A 22,454-nucleotide genomic window follows, 5' to 3' on the forward strand; every position below is an offset into this window, starting at 1 on the left:
GCATAGAAGTATCGTTCTCCTACCTTGGAAATAATTTAACTGAGATTTTTAAAATAATTGTTGTTTTATTAAATTATATTTATTTAACTGACATTTATTGCATTGCATGCATATTTATTGACTATCCCATCCAATATTTTTTGCCTGTGAATGTAGAGCAGTTGGCAAATTTCCCCATACAGTCTTATACATTGTGGCCAACACTTTCCTATGTACAGTCTTTTTCAGGAATTAGAGTGTTTTGTTGTTTTCCAAATAGATAATCTGATTTGTAAGATAAATACTGTACTGTATATATGAACTTTATATACATCTGTGCCAGTGCCAGTACCACAGATCATGTCCTCAGAAGCAGTGCAGCAACTGTTACCCAGTAAGAGCCAGAACACACATTGTGCGCATTAAGAGAGTTCCTGAAGGAGAAACAGTTTGATGTCCTGCCATTGTACTTGCATTCCTGGACATTTTGTCTTCCCAACATCTGTGGGATCTGCTGAGGAAGGCTTTGAAACAAAGTCCCAATTCCCCCGCCAAAACAGAGGAACTGCAACTGTACCCAGAGGGGGAGTTGGTAATGATACCTGAACACTGTACTGAAAGATTAAAAGAACAGAGTAAATCAAGATGGATAGTAGATTTGGAAGACTCCTACCTTTTGTATTCTTGAGTGGAGGCCTGAAAGAGTTGTCCAAACAGTTCAACAACAGTTTAAATGGCCTAAATGCTAAAAGCTTCATAAGCATTTTATATTGGCAACCGACTAGTATAATTGCATTCTTATATTCAGAGCATCAAACAGTTACCCACAAAATACCTTTATAAAATCAGTCTAAACCTGTTAGGATTCATATGCTGTGTTATTCAGCTGTGGAGGTAAGCCAGTCTTCCAGAAGATATTTATGTTAATTTAATATTAAGAAGCACAGGGCTCTCTTAAGGATTTTTTTTATTTTTGGAAGTACACTGTAAGAAAATATGTATGACATATTAACACATACTAATTCATACAATGTAAAAATCAAATTCTGATGCCAAATTGTACTGTACATCATTTAGTTTCAATTGCTCTTGTTTCTGTTGTGAACTGCTGTAAATGCTACAGTTTGTGTGTTTGGGTGCTCTAGTTTCTTGCAGCCTTTCAAAGAGATGATTCCTAGAACAATTAGTGTCTTTAAATTGTATATTTATGTGTGCCCTGTGATAGACTGGTGTGCTGTCCAGGTTGTAGTCTTGTTCTGTCACAGAGCTTTATGAATATATAGTTTTGGTGGTGGAGTTTAATGACCCCTAATGCAAATCCATCTTCCTGTGATATTCCTGTGAGCAACATTCCCTAACGTGTTTCTTTTTATGTGGAATTGTGGAATTAATTAAGTGTAATTAAAATCTGTGAGCAAGTGTTCAATTTACATGTGTACACATCATAATTACACATATGAGTTCACTAGCACACATTTTTTACTATCCCGGTTGTCACTGTAATTTAATCCTCATGAGACATCTTTAGGCCTCATTTTAATCTGTTCCCTAGCAATATTAGTGCTTTTTGCTGCCATCTAGTGAGAAGAAACAACATTAATACATCATACCTCAATACAATAGATACAATTTTACTGAATCTAGTCTATTTCGAGTTACAGTCTGTGAAAATTTTGAGTATATGAGCTTGTGGTGGGAAGGATATGGATAAAGGAAAATATATAATCGTAATACTGGAATTTCATGTAAAAAATATAAATTTAAACTGAATGTCCTGACTCTCCATGGTCATTAAAAATCCCAGGGAGTTTCTTGAAAAGGGTAGAGGCGTTAACCTGGTGTTCTGGCCAAGTTTCCCCTGCTTTTTACCAGTCATAGCCTCTTAATAATTTCCTATCTTTGAACCGGCATTTCAAATTGGCATTATTACTCCTCTGTTTTTCTCCCCAATGAGAGCTGGTGTGTAGTGAGCACTTTGGCTGCTGTTGCATCATCCAGGTGGGGACTACACACTGGTGGTGGTGGAGGGGAGTCCCCATTACCCAAAAAGGTTTGCTTTGAGTGGAGGGAAAATCTCTAAGTAAGAAAGTATTATTATTTATTATTAAATATGAATGCAAAGCCCAATAGTACTGATCTTTAAAAAAAAAATGTTTTAAGAATGCTAAATTCAAGGGTGTGAGGAATTTTGGATTTAACTGGTACGTTTATTTTAAACGACAAAACCAGACTTTACTAAACTAATTTAAACATATTTTGATGCATTTAAACATTTTAATACTATATGTGTGTGTGTTTATATATTGTGTGAATGATCTTGAGAGAGAAATAAAACCAATTATTTTTACACCCTAAATTCCTATTTACATTTATAAAATATTCCAGTTCTGAAATATCTTTTGAAAGATGAAGACTTGACTGATCTAAATAGATCCAATAATGTAACATATTGTAAGATTTTCTTAAACAGGCTTTCAAAGTCCTAACTTGTATGTTCCAAAATAAGTTAAAGTTCTTTTCACCATTAAGTTCTATGTTCCATATCATATCTGTAGTCTATCAAACAGAAATTACATCTGTATCAAATTAACTATTTCCCTTGGCTACTTTTTAAATATAATAATCACTCACATTTGACAGACATATCAGCTACAGTTTGTTTTAGTTTTTATTGGCAACAATAACATTCAAGGTCAAACTGTCTAATTACAGTGCATTATGATTGATTAGTTTAATGAGTCTAACCTCTGATTTTTCAAATGCTATGTTTAGATTATAAATTTGATACTGCATATAGGCATTTTGTTGAAAGACAAAAATAATGAAATTGGTCTATGCATTGCAGTGTAAACGTTTTAAATATAATCAGGACATTGAATGTATGCATTTTATGAACATCAATAGTCACAATTAGTGCTTAAACCTCCAACATTTATTTCTGCTAATTTAACAATTTTCAATTGTTATTAAAACAGCTTATCTTGGTTAAGAGAAAACTAAGCTTGTAATTTAGAAATGTTAATGTTAGTAATTGATGATAATCTTCAAACAATTGATTACAGTACAAATGCGCCAGGTATTTCTGCCAAACGTGCTTCCAAAAAAAAAGATATTCATCCACCTTAATATTCATTGTTCAGTTAGAGTTTTAAACAAAAAGTTAATTTGAAGAAAATAATATACAATACATAGAATTCAACAAAATGTGATTTTATTGGCAGTGGAAGTGTTCGTTTGAAAAGCACTGCGAGTGTAGAAGATGCAAATGTCTTTTTTATATCTAAGACTGAATAACAAAGCAGATTTACTTCAGCTTCTCCTTTTGACATATCATCATAATTATTCCCATACAGGCAAGTGATAACAATCAGCACATACTGACCATGTGTTGATAAACACAGCAGAGTGCACAGTTCAAAGCTTTATTTCAAGGTGCAGGCCAGCATATCTTCAGACCAGCATATCAAATTTGCCTCATTTGAACCATAAATTAAGACTATTCCACAAAAAAGGAAATCTTAAACAGTGAAATTGGAAAGTACATAATGGACAAAGGAGGTATAACATTATCTTTTATTTCTTTAAAGATTTTCCAGTGATTTGTTCAAATTGTTGTGTCGTAGTTCATGGTGCAGCTATGAAAAAGTAGAAACTATTTGCTCTCAGAAGGAGATTTTATTAAAAGACATTTAATTAGTGTTAGTCATTCTTATAAAGGGCCTAATTGATTCCTCAAGGACTCTATTGTGTTGGATTCAAATGACGATTCTCGGTAAGCTGTTCCAAGTATTGACCATTATAAACGTTTTTATTTGTGTCACTTGTGAGCTTGTGTGGGTTTTTCTTTCTGTCTCATGGCTATGTTTAAGTAAACTGTGTTAGGTTTAAAATAACTGTTGGAAGAAACCTTAATAATACTTCTAAAAGTTTTAAAAATGTAGAAGTCTGGTTATGGCTAGGCTAAACTCTTCTAAGGTTATAAAAGGTTTAGCAGCTTCTGTCCATCACCATAATCGCTGACCACTGTGCCTCCATGCTGCCCAAAACATTTCATTCTTATACCAAAGCTTTTAGTCTATAAAGCAGTATTTCAAGACAACAGTTCATGTTTTTACACAGATAAGTATGGATTTCTCTGACATTACTACTAGACACCAAAGCTCAGACTAACATACATAAATGGCCTTATCACATTGTAAAGACAAAAGCAGCCTAAAAAATTGAATTAATTGAATCAAAATAAAACTTACAAAGGGTCTTATAAATGGTCAATGAAGTATAGAACATTCATGGAAAAAAAGTATTCTTTGTGGCTTTTCAAAGTATTTGCTTTTAAGGAATTATTTTACTTTTTCATTTACAGTACTGGTTTGAGAAGGATAAGCTTAAAATTACTGTATGGAGTTAAATTCTCATAGCATACTACTAATTCTGCCTCTGGCAATCCATTATTTAATACTGATGAAAGCTTTATGTGTTTTGATTCGTGGAGAATAAAATTTGGTCCAGATGTATTTTATGAAAAAAAATTACATATATACATTGTTTTTTGAGGTTTCTTTTTTAAATATTTACTTGAGTGTGCTACTTTTAAAAAGACACATAATTTAAAATGACATCTACAGAATATTAAGATGACCTTATTTCTTCAGACTATTAATTTTCAAAGAAATGTCTGAATTATTAGAAATCAAGGCAATTAATCCAAATCTCTACTTGTTACATCACAGATAATAATATCAGAGGGAATGCAAAGTCTTTTGAAGTGACTCTAAATGCTTGTCTTGTATTTGCAAACTTCGTGGTCATTAATCATATCTTGGCTCTACACCTGGCCTGTAGAACATTAAATGTGAGATGGAGGCCAAAGACATCCTTCATCTGTGTCTCATATCCTTACAGTATGTGCTCTTGGTGCCAAATACAGTAACACTCAGTATGAGGTCTAAACAAAATCAATCTAGGAAGAAATGGAAACATTTAACTTCAGTTAGATGGCATTTTCTTGCACTAAATAGATCATCTGAAATGGAGCTCTTATTGTATCCTCACACATTAATAATCTTGATCATCTCTGCCCTGGATTGAAAACAAAATCAATCCTGAATTAGATTTCATGGCAAATCAGCTTATCAATATTATCAATACTTTCACAAAACGATCCTTGTTGTCATTATTTATATATTTTCTGAAAGTGAATTCACAACTGTGCCAGTGAAATTGCAATGATGAAAACCATATGTAAGATTTGTTTTACCTCTAGTATCAAATAAACACAAATGCATGTGCTAAAATGCTTTTATGTACTGAGTCCAAGTACCAAAGCTTTAAAAATTGTATTGTAAAAGACTAAAAAAACAGTTGTGTAACAAAGCTTTATAGGTACATCTTGCAATATCCTCACCTTTTAACCTCCTTATTTTTTGTTGGCCCTCTCTCTTTCTCTGAAATACAATAGCTATCAACAATTTGTGTAGCAGCTTCATCTCATGCTTAATATTTACCATTTTTGTTTAATCTGCAGTGTTCCATACAGGTAGTTTAACAAGAAGGTATTTAAAAACCCAAATCATTTGAAGTTAAAATCATCATTATTCTTTGTGTCAAAATATTATGAAAGCTAATTCATAATATGGGCATCCTTTTAGCAGGGGGATTGTAAAAGACAGGTTGAATCATTAATCTCTCATTTTAAGTAAATGCTTATCATGACCTATCATGAGGTAAAACAAAACATTTTCACACAAGTTTACATCTCATCAGATTAATTACCATTGCAAAACTCGACCACATTTTTCCTAGATTAAATTCTCTTTCATGAGGATGGATTTCTAAACATCAGAAATGTAAAACAAGACATTTGTACATATTTCTGTGCTGTACCAGCATTAGGATGCTAGGGCCATTCTACCATAAACAAACTTGGTTGTACACGTACAGTACAGAGTCATAATCTGGGTTTTCAGTGTTACAATAATATACCTCTCTAAAAAGGCAATTAAAAAACTGTTTTCACTGGATACCTGTTTATCAAAACGTATTCATTGCTATTCATTCATACTTTCACATTATTAACCATTTTTTTAAAATATTGCAGTTATGATTATACAGTATACTAGGTATTTCTCGATTCTGCTGAAATCAATATTGTCAGGGCCACTTCAATATCTGGTGAAAACACACAACACCATAGTCCAGTTGGTAAACTGCAGGGCGCAAATGTAAATGTAAATTAAGTGGGCTTTGGGATTAGTGATCAGCATGACATGTAAACTGTCTTTGAGGGGTTGTTGAGGCAAAATACACAGTTTTGAATTTTAAATTTGCCCATAAAAGCAACCAGTTTGAGCCTTCATGTTTTAAAATAATTCCTTTATAAAAACGTGTATACCTTATTTGTAATTCAACAAAATGGGAAATTGTTGAAAAGGGGTGCATACTTTTGCAAGGTACTGTATGTATTGCATCACTTTGCTGCCACTTAGTGGTCAGGACAATAAGTCTGAGAAATCTTTTTTTTCCATTTCACTCAGCACCAACAAAGGCTTCTTGCATTCTGTAACATAATTCAGAAAAACCGGCAAAGGAAAATTGAAAGGGAGACATAAAAAAACAAGACTTTATTAATTTACAGAAGATCAGGGAACAAAGTGACAAGGAGAACAAAGATCTTTGGACATCTTAGCAACTATGCTAAGTATTATGTTTTGTACAAAGTAAAGTAACACCTCAAAGAAAAAACTCATTTCATGTTGTAATGCTTGATGACCTGAATGAGCAAGCAAGAAATGTGCAGAAAAATGGGCGTCGGTAAATACCAGCTTAATAAAAGTAGTAAGTCAGAGGGATGTAGCAGCATTTCAGACATCTGTCTTATGGAGTAGGGTGTTCTACTTAAATATACAGTATGTAATGAACAAACATAAGGACAAAGTATTATATTACAACACAAAGCCATAATTAATTGAATGGAGTGTCAAAATTTGTAGGAAAAATACCCAATTTGCTTTCAACATGCTCAAAAACCTGATGTGAATGAGTAATTGGTGAAATGAAACATAACGGGGAACTGATAAGATGGCCTTGCACGTCTTCATTAAAGGTGAACAGAATTAATGTATCTTCTCACCTCTTGAAGAAGTTTATTACTTATCCCTACTCTGATCTTCAATCCTGATCTACACACATACATTTTACATCCTCACCTATGCACTTTATAATTGTGATTATTTAAATACACGCATCCAGGGGTCTCCAAATTTGTTTCATGATGGATTAATAATAGTTCTTTCTTTTAACTGTGAAAGTAACTGATTTGTACAAAGGTACAAATCAACAATACTTGCCATTGTAGCAAATGGAAAAATACTTTGCTGTAAGAAGTTCAGTATGTACAAGGGTCCACAATTAATAACGAAGTCATGTTTAAAGAAGAATGCAGTTACAATGCCTAACAACTTCAATACTATTAAAACAAATTACATTAATCATAAATCACATTACTTAGAATTCATAGAAAAAGAAGCCAACATACCCTAAACTATATAACGTGCATTCTTCTTAAATGTCCTAACAAAACTCACTGCAGCAGTATTTACCACAGGACGTATCACAAAATGAAAGCATTTGAAATCTGTATTCTGAAACAATTTCAATCATAATTCCTTAATTTGTTTTCTGTTCAGTCCATGTCACTATTCTCAGTTATGTCTATAAGTGAAGAGCAAACACAGTATTTTAAAAGGCCTTTTGAATAAATACATGTTGTTTACATGCTCACCAGCAGTGACATCTGTTCAACCCCAGGTTAAATGCCTGCAAAACCGTTTAATATTTTCTTACAGCTATTATATTTTTGTCAAACCTGGTACAGCACATACAGTTTCATGTTATCATGCCTGCTCTGAAGTGCAAAGGTAGTAAACATCCCACAACCTCTCAAACTCTATTCAAGAGCCTTTTATCAAGAATTTCCACCCGTTCTTCATTTTTACTCTCCTCTGTGTGGTCAGTATGCTTATTTTCCCTCTCTGGATTAACATGCTCTCTGGCTTCTTCGAAATTAAAGTTCATCCTGTGAAACAAATGTAGGAAAAACAAGATAAATGAGAAGAAGAGCAGATGCAGGGCATTAATCATGAGAAGAGTTCATGATGGAACTGGAATAGAGCTAGTCTGTGAAGGACAGACCCGTCCACCTAATATCTACACTGTAGCAGGAGCTAAAACCAACACAAAGGCTGCAAGGTCCTTGTGAGTCTAATACAACCTTTATTGCAATTAATAATATAAACCCAGCTTTTGATATTTCTGGACATTTATCAGAATTCCTCTGTACTATTATTTTTATAATGTTCCTATTTTCTCTAAATGCCTAAAACATGTTAGTGCACATTAGAGTGTTCAGCAGTGCAACTAGGTTTAACAAGTAACACTGCCCCCCGTTCCTTGACAGTAATTTGACAATTATGTTGGCAAAGAATTGGGGAAAAAGTATAAAATGTAAGCATACTCCTTAAATGATTAAATAACTTTTCATCTTTTTAAAAAGAATCTTAATATATTTAACCAATTGTATCATTGTTTGGCAGGAAACAAAATGTCAACTTAAAAAAAATACAATGAGCATTCAACAATTTTAATTTTATTACCAAGGTAATAAAAACACTCCTTAACTAATGCTTTTCATTTGCTTCTTGCCCTCATTACTGTGACAGCTTTGACTTAATGTCAGTTTTAATGCCTACTGGTTGGAACATATTTTCTTCTAAAAGGTAAGATTTCAAACATATTAAACAATACATTAGATTCACCTTTATCTTAGAGGAGGATTTGTCTTGTAACTGGGAAATTATCTGCTGCAATCGCTGGCTCACAAGGTCAGCTATGGCACCTGCATCTCTACTGTTTATGTATTCACCCTCTGCATTTCGCTGTTAATGAAAACAAGACATTTTGTGCTTAACAACTTGTGGAGAAAAATGTTTTCACTATATTAAAAAGCTGAACTACTAAAATAATTTCTATTAACATTTTTAAAAGAGCATAATGGAATTATTCACAGGATAGACATGATCAGATAACAGACTAGAGCTGGAAAGCATAATGAAAGCAGAATGAGAAATAATACTAGGGCCATTCCACCAGAACTACATGTTGAATAAAAAAAAAGTTTTATTAGCAATTTTAAAAAAAATTAAGAATGTCAGTTTTTCAAATTCACAATATTTTTTTTTACCTTTTTCTTTCCCAGAAAAGGGTAGAACTTCACAGTAGGATAGGCTCTGATTCCTGCACTCTGGCATGTTTGACCATAAGCTTGACAATCCACTTTACCAGCTTTCACTTTTCCTTTGACAGTCTGGAGGAGGAAAAGGGTGAGATTAGACTATGCATAAATACACGTATGAGATTGGAAATGATGCATTCATAATTTTTTTTTTCTACTGCACAGCTCTGATAGTTGTTTTATTTATCCTAATGTCCCATAGTAGACTGACTGAGGCCCTGTAATGCAAATTAGTAGAGTATGCTAAGTTTACGTAATATAAAATAAATTATGTAAAACAGAAGAAAAAAAAAACAATTCATTCTTACTCTGGCAAGAATCTCAAATTCAGGTGCAAAATTCTGGCAAGGACCACACCAAGGGGCATAGAAATCAATAACCCAGTGATCCTTCCCATTCAGAACTTTCTGTTTAAAATCTTCAGGACTTAGATCTACGGAGGCTCTAGGGAGAGATCTGGAAGAACAGTTGTAAAAGACAATAATAAACCCAAAGAGACACAGTTGTAAGAGATTGGCAAAGAAAGGATTTGGAAGAGAAACTGCTACACAAGTCCTGGGCAGACAGGTGAATAGACAAATACTCTTCATGCTTTTTATAGTTTTTTTGGAAGTGCCACCAAAGGCTGCGAGATTGTGGTTACTACCACAATGAAAACCTACTCTTTTTTCCCCGCAAATTTAAATCCCTTATTTTAAAAAAATAAAAGATCAGTTATATTTGAACTGTATATTTGATAAATTAGGTATAATTTAAGCCCTCCCGTTTATTTTGTATAACAGTTAAGTACAGTCTTTGCTGTATGAATCCTGTAATGCATGCATTTACACGTTATGCTTTGATTTGTTCTCTCGGGCAATTTTTCCACTCATGATAGCTTATCTTAATTAAATTTATTTCTCCTGAAGCAAACATAATGAAGTAAAATATGTTCAACACAAAATTAATAATCCAGAAACTGCCTTTAACAGGTCTAATCTTAACTGCTGTTTTGAAAAATACAGTTACAAATAACTCACCCTAAAGCCCAGGCTCTGAGGGAATATGCATCTCTGTGCCAACCATTGTAGCTTCTGTGAAAAACAGACAAGATCACAATATTGCTGAAGTCTAGGTCTGACAGTGCCGATACGCTTTAAATTCATGTAAAACTAAAATATCAATATTAGGGAAAAAAGGACTTACTGATATTGATCTCTCCGATTTGAGTTCTGAAGAAACAGACGGATTTCAGGATAAGCACGTACATTTTCCCCATGGCAGAATGAGTGGTACTTCTGGCAGTCTACACTGCCCACGCTGATCATGCCATTCAAAAGCTGAAACAGGACTGGACAAGGTCAAACTCTGTGCAGGCAAAGTCAGTGTAACGATAGCAAGGGAGACAAACGCACTGCACTTTGCTCTTACCCTAGCCATTCTTCTCCACTCTGGTAACAGCGCCTGGCAGGGACCACACCATGGAGCATAGAAATCTACCATCCAGGTCTCACTCCTCTTCCTCTTTTTCACCAGCTCTTCAAAACTTTCAGGAGACAGCGTGACCACTGAGGGATTGATAAGGTCCTGGAGAAAAATAAATAGTCATTTTAGTAATCCACACCTAAACGCGCTGGAAGGCAATATTCTTGTTCAATCCCACATCTTCTATTTGCTGAATTATTCAAAGGAGTCATTATAAAGGCTAAGGGATTCCATTTAAAAATGTTGAAACCATGTTCAAAAGTGCTAAATAATCAAGGTAAAGCCTCAGATCAGCACAGGTTTTAGAGAAAATATGCTAATCACAAGACGTTTATCTTTCTTAACAGAAGCAATATGCATAACTCATGAAATGTATGAGACATTATATTTTTTTCCCCCAATTTAAGATAATGAAGATAACCAAAATAAATTTAATTCTTTAATCTACCAAGACCTGTAAGCTATACATGAAATCAAATGATTAAAGTTGAATCTCTAGGACAGTCAATACCTCAATAAATTCCAAAATTCCATCAGCAGAGTGGTGGCCTTCATATTCATGAATGTTAGATTGGTTGAATATTACGGTTGTTGGATAGGCTTGAATGTTATACTAAAAAAAACAGATTAAAAATCAATAGGTTAAGTAGAGTGATGTAAACAGTATGTTTACTTTCAATCAGTTAAATACCTGGATGCCGTTCCATCACAGAAATTGAGCAAATAATGACAACATGACAGTTGATGTAAAGAACATTTCAATTAATTCCATGGAATTGTTCGCTTGCTTTTCTATTTTCACATCCCCTATAACAAATTATGTATACACAGATTCTTACGTACTGTATATACTTCTCTCTGAGAAAAAGATTGGCTTTCTTTGTCTGCCCCTTTTGCTCTCTTTTTTAATTCTACATTGTACTGACTTGGTGCACTACATGTTCAATGATATGCATCACAGCCACTCAATCTACATGACGCAAACCATGCATAAAAGAAAAAGAAACTGGTGAAAACAACAATTCTTTTGTATGACTACTTGAGATCATGTTGGCTGTAAGCAAACCATTAGGCAGCCTAATCTTTAGCCTTCGCATCATGCTCACCATACTGCAGATCCCATCATGAACTGTACAGTCGAGTGTTCCAAACTTCAGCTGTCCAAACAGCTGCTTAGACGCTTTCCTTAGCTCTGGCAGGAGAGCACGACAAGGGGGGCACCACTATAGAAAAGAAACTCTTTTGAGACTTCTGAAACAGTGACTAATTTTCAGTTCTGAAATAAAATCACATTGATGGTACAGTAAAGATAGTAATCCATACTAGTGCCCTACTTGACTTAGCATATTGCAGAAATTGCCGATCCCACACTCACACTTTATAGCACTGTACATGGGCCTGCAACTAGCTGTGCCCCTGCATCTTACAGAATCTCAGGACTTCACATTTAATTCACTGCATGCTCTGTTGGGAGGCTGGGATTTGCAGCAAAGCGGAGCTGTTTTTCTTGACTTCATTCCAAAATGGGAGGAATAAAGTTTATGTCTGTAACTCCTGACTTCTGATATATTCAGGAATGCAACTGTGCCAGATTACACCAAATTTCAGATTTGGGTAATTACATAGTTAGGAGGTCATCCAACCCTTCATTAACAGAAAACTGATTATTCCTGCTAAGGTTTGCAGCAACCCAGAGACTATTCCAGAAGCACAGGGCTCAAAGCACTGTGCTAATGCAACCCACACATTATGCCAATTAAGCGTAGGGTACACAAAGACAAAGTAAAGATACCAGGAGGAAACTGGAGGACCCTAAAAACCCATGCAAATAATCATCTTTTATATACGGTATTCCTTATCAGTAAATGACTTTCCATGTTTTGCAACACATTGTGTGTTTTTTAATTTTTAATTAATAATTATCATTACCGATTTATTTGACTGATGTTTTTTTTCCAAAGCATCATTTGTGCTCATTTATACAGCTGGATATTTTACAGGAGCAATTTGTGTGAAGAATTTGCTCAGGGGTGTCTCACCTAAGTTTTAAACCCACAAACATGCAGTTACAAGTCCACAGACCTCATGATTGCTACACACTACTGCCACAACTTCCTGTGGCTTTCTTATGGTACCGGAGTCAATACAGACTGCTATGGTTTCCATAACTTGCTATGGGCCATTTGATTGACATACTGTATTCTTGTTCGCCTCATTCTTGAAGCTCTCAGAAGATCGACTGTACCTGTTTGAGCTCTTTAACAAATGCTACTAGAGGGCTGAACCGAGCAAAAATTTAATTTTGCTAAAATAGAAAGTGCCATTTTGTCCAAAATGCTTGATTACAGTGAGAGCTTTCATGGGATTCAAGGCTTGAAGTACTGTAAATGAACCAATTGATCTTTCTACAGCAAATGACTTTCATTGGAAAGCACAATTTGGAGATTGATTGAGCAGTCTGGTAGACTGCTTTTTTTCATCTTTATTTCTTTGCTTTTTTATTTCAATTTAGTTTCTTTGCTTTTTAATTCGACTTTCATGTGCACTTGCCTTTTGTGCCAAAGGCTGCCAATTCCTGGTCTAAGATGTTGATGCATCTTATACACATTGTTTACGTCTTTTTCATAAGTAACCTCTTCTATGTGAGAGTTTATCTAATTGGAAACTCTTATTTTTCCTGAGGTACTTCACTAACTACATCACCCCATCTTGAACATTCACTCCTTATCTGTACTCTATTTTCTATTTATTACTTACTGGTGCAAAGAAGTCCACAAGCCACGGTTCTTTTTCATTATTTGGGAAGTTCTCAGGTCTCAGGGTTGTGACGTAAGCGTGAACACTATCTTTCGCAAAGGCGACAATGTTGTACAAAACATCCTTTCCTAAAAAACAAGTTTTATGTGGTGAACAGAATACTACTACTTTTGAAAGAACTTCAATTTCACAATAAAATTCTAATCACCAATTTATTTTTTAAAAGGGTTCTTACCATGGTGGATCTCAAAATCATTTATCCCAAAGCCCTTAAAGACTGCTATACTTGGCTTATGAATATAAAAAGAATTGCAGAGGTCCGATTCCAAAAGACAGTCAATTTTTCCAACCTGAAAAGAAATAAAAATCATTTCTACCTATGTTTAACACTTTCTAAAACACACTTCATGTGTGACAGAGATTGAAAATAAAACCAATAGATACAACATCCGATATAATTTGCAAAAATAACAAACATTAATTCAAAACAACCATTTTAACACTATAGAAGCAGGACAAAAGTAAGAAATAATTACTACAACCTTCACACCTCATCAAAAATTTTAAATGCTGCAAAGTATGTATTCTTTTCACCTAAAACAAGATACAACTATTAACTTAGGACTTACCTGTATATGGTCTTCTTTAAGAAGGGACTTTAGCTTTTTGTACTCATGTGAACCCAACTGGTTCTCACCAAAAGTGAAACTCACAAGCCAACGGTGATGGGCCAGTTTATCCTAAGAAACAATCAATTAAGATTTTCTGACACTCAAAGCAATTCAAAATTAAACGGCTAATGTTTCCACTGTAATTTTAAAATTACCTTGATAGTTTCTGTGGTAAGCACCTCCAGATCTGGTAAATGCTGCATAACTTCATTGTAGATTTCCTTAGCATCAAGACTTTTAAGAAACTGAAAGAGATGAACAATGCAGGAACAACCACTACAGAAAACTCTTTATTATTGTATAAGTGCATTTTCAAAGAGATTGCTTTGTGGCTCATATAGTAATTATTGGCTGCTAGCACAGAGCAAAAGCAATGTTTTCCAATATTATTGCAACTCAGTTTCTGTCTACTCCCAGAATAAGTTAGCAATGAATTTCAAAGTCAAATTTACGATACACTTGTAAGACAATTTTACAACTTTATTAAACTCTTAATCTCTTTTATTACTTGATAGATAGTTTCACATACACAGTTTCTTAAAAAGGAACTTACAAAGACTTAGAAACTAAATTGGAATTGTTAAATACAGATTAAAGCAAACACATGGACAGAATTCATTTTACACTTTTAAAAACATGGATGCCAAATATATCTTTGGATTAGCAAGCACCTCTTACCAGGACTCCCCCCTTGTCTGTTAAGGAACTTCCAGGTGGGAAATAAGTGGTTGTACTGGATTTGATATCAAAACTGTCACATAACTGGGCTTGTGTTGAGCAGTCCATCCACCCTAAATTGACCAAACCATCCTGAGAACAAGGGAGAAAAACACACATTGGCCAATCACTTCCAAGGTGAAAGGTTTTACTAACAGAAGTTCAGATGCATACCTTAACAAAATGGATGTAGACGTTCTCAAAAGTACACAACACACAGTACTGAAACTCCTTTAACTTAGAAGGTGAATAACAAGAGCACATGCTTCTAAACCATGTGCTTATCTTTTAGAAGTAAAAGTAAAATTTACTTGAATTTGTATCATCACAGCATAGATGCTAGCAAAACCATAATTATGTGTTCATTTTCAACATTTATGTAGCGATCAAAACCATCCTTCACAGTGTATCATAAATTCTACAAAATATTAAATGGCACTTCACTCATTTAAATTTTCTTATACTTAATCTACAGGAAAGAATTTTTAGATCAGTAATTTATGACATTTCACAATGCTTACCAACATCCCTGCTAACTTTTGTCGAGTTTCAGATGACAGACAATCTATTAACAAAGAAAAAAAAACACATTTTTGTCACAACTTCCTATAAGAATAAAGTCGTCTTTGTTTAAAATATTAGTAAATGGTTTAAATTATAATAATACACAACTTGCACTATACAAACCAATCTCAGCATAACATCCTTAATATTTATACTACTGCTCCATTTCTAATAATAGTAGACATTAATTCCACATTTCTATGATTAAACGGCAATGCCTTTTCATTTTCCCATGAACAGCAACATTGTTTTCTTCATTGTTTTACTTTAATTCTCCTTTAAAAAATTAAAAGCACTTTTTTTTCCAGTTAGACACAGTGTATACTTTTTATTTAGAGGTGTCATTTACTTTAATTCAAGGTTGCTTTTGGGGGGAGGGGTTGCTGTGTTTTATCACTTTCATGAATTCTGAGCCATAGCAGAAGTCAGAGACCCTGGGTACAGAACTGATCCCCATTATCTCATATCTGTGAAACGTCTGTCAATGTAAGAAACTACTCTGTACAGAAAAGCAGAAAGTACACCACACTATGCAAAAGTAATCCGGTTAGTTACTATAACAATGACAAAGCTCAGCTAGTTTTTCCAAACAAAAATTCTAAGTCATTTGAGTTCTGGCACATTAAGCATTACCTCCAGTTTCTGCACAAAATGTTATCAGCCATCCAATTCTTGAAGCAAATGCTGATTCAATAGCACTGAAGAAATTGCCTGAAAAAGATGCAGTGAAATAAAAATTCTATGCATTTTACAGATAGAGTTCTCTAAAAAAAACTTAAGCCTTTTAATTGGGATAAATGATGCATTAAACACCTTCTGCAACATTTATGGTTTTCCTGTTCACGCAGAACTATATATAGCACGATACAAAAATAACTGACAAGATAAGTTTATAGGCTTGCCACAGGAAGTATCTGCACTGTAAATCAATCACACGTGACAACCAGCAACTGTATATCACAGGGATGGAAACATTTAATTATGCTCACACATTCCTTTCATTGTACCTAAATTTCAAATATGAAAAGGTGTTCAACAGGAAAAGCACTTTGTTCATTTTAAAAAATGTTAGCTAGGGATGATATTATAAAAACAATCTTAAAACACTAAAAAAGGTTGATTTCCTTTCGCAAATCTAAGCATTCAGTACAGAGTCAAAGCTACTGCAGAGTGCCATCTGTGAAGGAATTCGCTTCTACTGCCGAGTAATCACCATAACAACTATGCTCAGCTGAGCAGAAAAAAATCAGAACATTTATTGCAAGTACAAAAAACTGTAATGGAAGATCTTCAGACAGTGGTAAGAAGTTCTGTGCTGATCATTTTTAAATACATCAGTCTTTAGTACTATTTACAGAATAATACATTCTTGTTGTTTTCTTTGGTCTTTTTCTAATAATAAATAACACAAAATCAGTTTTTTTATCTGAATGTACTTTGTATCCAGGCTATGGCTGAGTTCGTCCGCTATCAAATGAATGAAGAGTAAAATACAGAATTCTGTTTTACATTACCGCATATGGTACTTAGTCACAAACTGATCTGAGACTCACATACTGTACAGTTGTATCAAAAGAACCTGTGGAATTGACTTCAACATGGCTCAGTACCTTATTCCAGGCTCCCACAACCCTTTGAGGAAAGTGCAGTGCCTCCTTTTCTCACATTTAACTATACTTTTCCTAGTTAGCTTCCCTTGCTCTACATGAACACAAAAAATCATTTGCATGTAATAGACAATTAAACCTTAAACTTTTTACTGTAAAACAGTAAGACACTGAAGCTCACGAGAAGCCTGTAAGACACAAAGAAGCTAATGCCCTCATTTTCTAGTCTAGGTAACAGAAATGTCAATAAATAAAAAGCCCACTTACCTGACCACAGTTCCGTGACTTTGCTTTTCACAAACTGCATAGCAAAATTCTGTAAACTCTCCTTTGATCGGTCTCCGTAGTATTTTTCCGAATTCTGATGGGAAGGAAAAAAATATTTTGTAGGAAATTAAGATACAAGAAATGTTTTGATATTTTTATTGTTTAAACAAAAAGTCATATTATTACATTTAATGCAAATAATATTGGGCAGGAACAGTGGTGCAGTGGTAAGGCATTGCTGTTTCACAGCGCTGGGGCTCTTGGCTCAATTCCTGGGGTGCCATCTGTGTGGAATATGCATGTTCTTTCCTCCGGGTGCTCTGGTTTCCTCTCACAGTCCAAAGACATGCTGGTAGTTTAACTGACTTCTGTATAAAGTGGCCCTGGTGTGAGTGTGTGTGTTTGTGAGCCCAATGCTTCCCTTGTTAGGCTATGGGCCACTATGGTCCCAAATTGAATAAGTGGTACGATATGAAAATGCCAAAAGTATTTGGCATACAAACTTTAAAGGTTCCAATTTCCCAGACTACTTATTAAATCTCAGTAACAAAACAAATTCATTGACATTATAGAAAAAAGTTAACAAATTTTGAAGTAAGCACAAAATCGAATTGTATTGTAAGTCGCCACTGTGTCACGGAATTCGTGCACATTGCATTCGAGTTCCCAAGAGTTGCGACGGGATGCAGCCTCTTCCTGCTCATAGTCACCGTAATGACTAATGTAATATGCTGTACGAGCGAATTAAATACACTTTGTGCAGCAGACATTTTACCGCAGAAATGTTCCAACATGATCTGAGTGCAGAGTTAAGAAGTAAGTAGTATACTGTATGTTGGAAAAAACGTCTCAAAATTGAAAGCAATTTTTATCTTGGATTCAAAGAAATGTATTTACAAGCCTGTTTACAAAGTAATAAGGCCGCAACATGTTACCAGAAGTTTTGTAAATGTAATTTTCCAGTTTACATCAACAAAAGTTTACAAGTTACTGTGTACATTTTACTTTCATTGTGGTTTGAAATGCACTCATCAATGCTGATTCTTTCTAACCCTGAAATATAAAAATAGCGTTGCAGTTCCACTTTAACTGTCTGTGTAATATACTAAGAGGCATTAAAAAACAACATATGCTACTGGAACTAATACACTACTACCAATACTTTATAAGCACAACCTTAATACCTTCTAAGTACTACAACAAAAAGGGGATTTCTTATTTTAAGTGTTACATAAACATACCAAAACAGACATGTTTACATTCAAACACAGAATATGAAAAGGCTTATTACCACTTAAGTTCTTATATTCTACATACCATTCCAGCTTTAAATATGTGCAGGCTTGGATAGCTGGTGATGCCTTTACTTCGACACAGCATCCTATTGTCACCGCAGTTCACTGCTCCAATTCTGATTACGCCATCCATTTCCTTTGCAAACTCTCTCCACTAAAGTAAGAGTCAAAAATGTTATTTAGATTGGAAAAACACCTTTGTATAGTTATGAAAATCAAGCAGAACTAAAACAAGAGATGACAAGAAAGAAGAAAGAAATGACAATTAATTTATGGGCACAACTTAAAAAGAGTAGCTATTTTAATTTAATATTTATTCAGCACTATGGGTAACAAAATTATTATCTTTGCTTATCAATTTAAAGAGAGAAATATGTTACCACATATTTCCATTTTAGATTCTGAATTCATCTACAGTACTTACAAAGCACTGATCTCAGGGAATTAATTTCCCATAATGTCCGCCTATAGTATATGATGTGTAGTTCTGATGCTGTATGTTTTTGTAGTTTTTAGAGATTGAAAGAGAAATAAGCAATAATAATCTCTTTAAGAAACAACTAAATATTTAGGGTTTTACAGTGATACTAGCATAATGTTTTTAAAACCCTTTCAGGACACCTTTAGCTATCAGCTACTCTACTTTGTAACAAAACTACAACAGGCGTAGCTCAACACACCAAGACATCCATAATACAGCAAAAACTAAAAAACAATTTTCATGGATTAAATTGTATTCACCAGAAAAGATCTACTTAAAATATATATCTTATTCTGTACCTATCTCATCATTCAAGGTTTACAAAGAGATCCAGGATTACTGACAGCTGGAAAGCAGGAATATAATTTTAAAAGATGTCTGTAAATATTCTAGAAAAACAAAACGTAGTTCAAGAATAGTTTTCTCACCGTTGGTGCCAAGTCATGACAATGTGAGCAGCGTGGAAAGTAGAAATTCACAAACCACAGCTCTCCAGAGTTCACAGCCGCATCTAATGAATACCAAAATAAATACCCCTGTAAATTATTCTGTTAACAGCAAATGTTAGACAGACAGACAGATTTACAATTATATTATTTGTTATTCCCATTAAAGACAATCTGAAAAAAATGCTTACCAAAGTCCCCTCTGTCCAATGTGATGATCTCAAGATCATCATCATATATACCTGTAAAAGTGAAAAAATCTATCAAAAAACATTCCAATAGTCAGCTCTAAACTAAAATGACACGTCATTATTATTTAATATTTTAATTCTGCAATTTCAATTAGGCTTTTCAGAAATCTCTACCTTGAAATTATCAAACACATGTAAGATGGATACATACTTTTAGCTCTGCCTTCCCAATGTTTAAGATTCTACTCTTTAAATTGACGTATGAGAAGGAGATCTGAACTACCGAAATTTAAAACCCAGTGCACAGAAAGCACTCAATCCTGAATTAAATAAGGTAAATCACTTTCCTCTGGGGAAAAGATTTCAGTTCTATGGAAATAAATACCTTGGGCAACATAATTTTATCCTGGATTAGCCTTACTTTTCTGTATGCAGCATACAGTAGATGGCAAGCAACACACAGCACACATAAAGTGAGATGTTGTAAGGCCGACATACCAAAGTCATATCGGTAATAGTTCCAGCTTTCATATCTTCCACCCTCCTGATTATCTTGTAGTCCTTTCTCTCCATATTTATCATATTTCTTCCTCAAATCTTCATCTTTTAAAACTTCATAGGCTCTGTTTATCTTCAGGAACTTGTCATGAGCATCCTGATCATTCTAAATAAAACATGGACAGTCAAAGTTTTGACACCTTGTTACAAATAACATTCATATCTATGATTTCATGCAATGTACAATTTGTATATGCTTTGAGATATTTACTTACAGGGTTTTTATCAGGATGCATTGTTAGTGCAAGCTTCTTAAAGGCCTGTCGAATTTCTCTATTACTTGCTTCTCTGGACACTCCAAGTAGCTTATAATAATCATCATTGCAGGAAATAACAGCAGCCAAACATATTATAACAAAAAAGTACAAAAATGTTCTGCTTGACTGTCTCCTGTAAACACAACAGGTTTGTTCTGCAAGTAGTGCTGATTCCATTGTGTTCTGCTCCCCACTGACTCAATCAACCTTCAAGACACAGTTGCTCTCAAGCCGAATTCGATATCTTCATCCTCAGCTATGTGCCAGTAACTGCTTGCTTCAAACAGTTTTAAAAATATCTACAGTGGAAAAAAAATGAGAAAACATTTATGCAAATAATGATTGTGCATTATAGTGATTCTATAAATCCAGAGCTACATCACACCTTTTGATATTAAATCCTGTCAAAGGACATTTATCTATACTTTAGATCAATTTTGGCAGTACTGCATAGCATTTTAAAAGTTAATGTTTGTGGATGCAGTCCATGGTGTGAAAACAATCTGAACAAAAAACTAATTTTTTAGGGAGAATTGTATGATTTATAGCTAGGAGGTGCCTGACATTTTCCAATTAGGCAGCATTTAATACTTTTTACAACATACAGTGAGTTAATTCTAAATGAAATAATGAAATCACAAGTTGTACCCGAAAATGAATGTCCTCAATTTAGATTTGATTAAGAATAAATTATTGCAGAAGAGGTGGTCAATGAGGAACTAATGGTCTTCGTAGACTGCAAAGTACTACAGTAAACTGAAGTAAAAACAAACTTCACTTTTCCACTTAGAAAAAGACACATCGTAACTGCACCACAATGTTTCTATACAGGAAATAATCTACAGTGTGTGATGTAAGCAGGAATGTTCATTTTTTTTCCAATCCATCTATTACAGTAACAAGGTTTATGAACGAAAAGTAACCTTGGGTGAAGACAATGAGGTATGATGGTTATCTTTGTAAGATCCGGGAAACTGTAATGGTTTACTCATGGGGAGGCATACATTCTAGCTAAAAATCATACCAGGATTGCTCCTGAACTCAGGTTTAAATGTACAGTAATAGTAAAATAAAGAACCAATAGCTTTTTTATTTCCTGTATAGCAGGTAATTACATACATGAAAGAAATCAATTGTTTTGTGTTCACAAACTGGAATTTCTAGTTGCAGTTATTTATAATTCACATAAACAAGGAATGAAAGCAGTTCAATTAGACGTGTTTATCTTCTAGTAACAGACAGCATTCAAATATGTAATTTTTAAATAATAAATAATAATAAATTATTAAAAAAATATTGATGCTGTTATTATTAGGATTGGCTAGATCATGTACAAAATTTATTATTCGTTTTAATTAAAACTTGCTCTGAATCTGGGGTTATACAGTACTTATACCTATTCTTAAATCTGCATCACTTTTAACCTGATGTGATAATATGCTAACAAAAGTGCATCACTTTAGATATAAGGATGGGTAGACAGACAACTTACCGACTCCTGTTTCGTCGCACCAATGTCAGTCTAAAGCGTTTCCAAAATTTCAATGAATGTTTTTTTCTGATAACATAAACATCTAAGCTTATACAGACTGCAGCTTACAAAGGAAAGCAGATGGCAATTATAATAAGGCAAACATTACTTCTCCTCGCCTATCCGGGTTAAGGTCCTGTTATTTCGGTACCGGTATATTTGCAGACACTAAGAGAAACTTTAGTGTACCACTGTGATGACGTTAAAACGTTGTGTGAGTGCCACGTTAACCACAGACCCTGTTACACTAACCAATGGGAAACTACCTCAAAAACCAGAGAAAGGAACGCGTCTTTTTAATCGTGGTTCTGCCAGTTTTAGGCTATGTATTATGCAGCGATTCTGGAATAAGGAATTTTCTTTTCGTAAATATGACTTAA

General features: G+C 34.1%; 1 protein-coding gene across 2 annotated transcripts; it reads right to left on the minus strand.

Annotated features, from left to right (window-relative positions):
- Window positions 1-6,580: 6,580 nt before the first annotated feature.
- Window positions 6,581-22,290, minus strand: dnajc10 (DnaJ heat shock protein family (Hsp40) member C10). Of its 2 annotated transcripts, XM_088931025.1 has the most exons (23): window positions 22,036-22,290; window positions 20,502-20,842; window positions 20,227-20,392; window positions 19,729-19,779; window positions 19,520-19,602; window positions 18,633-18,764; window positions 17,316-17,409; window positions 16,075-16,152; window positions 15,399-15,442; window positions 14,839-14,970; window positions 14,316-14,405; window positions 14,119-14,229; window positions 13,725-13,839; window positions 13,490-13,617; window positions 11,839-11,955; window positions 11,244-11,345; window positions 10,679-10,834; window positions 10,454-10,587; window positions 10,288-10,341; window positions 9,577-9,724; window positions 9,218-9,340; window positions 8,793-8,912; window positions 6,581-8,053 (listed from the first exon to the last, which is right to left on the minus strand). In XM_088931025.1, exons 2-23 carry the CDS (start codon window positions 20,718-20,720, stop codon window positions 8,042-8,044), a joined length of 2,409 nt encoding a protein of 802 aa, XP_088787151.1. In that variant the 5' UTR covers window positions 20,721-20,842; window positions 22,036-22,290; the 3' UTR covers window positions 6,581-8,041. The 2 variants fall into 2 exon arrangements, with proteins under 2 accessions (XP_088787151.1, XP_088787152.1); XM_088931026.1 differs by lacking the exon at window positions 11,244-11,345.
- Window positions 22,291-22,454: the final 164 nt, after the last annotated feature.

The sequence above is a fragment of the Atractosteus spatula genome, chromosome 13, assembly GCF_055471065.1.
Source record: "Atractosteus spatula isolate fAtrSpa1 chromosome 13, fAtrSpa1.hap1, whole genome shotgun sequence".
Classification (NCBI taxonomy): domain Eukaryota; kingdom Metazoa; phylum Chordata; class Actinopteri; order Semionotiformes; family Lepisosteidae; genus Atractosteus; species Atractosteus spatula.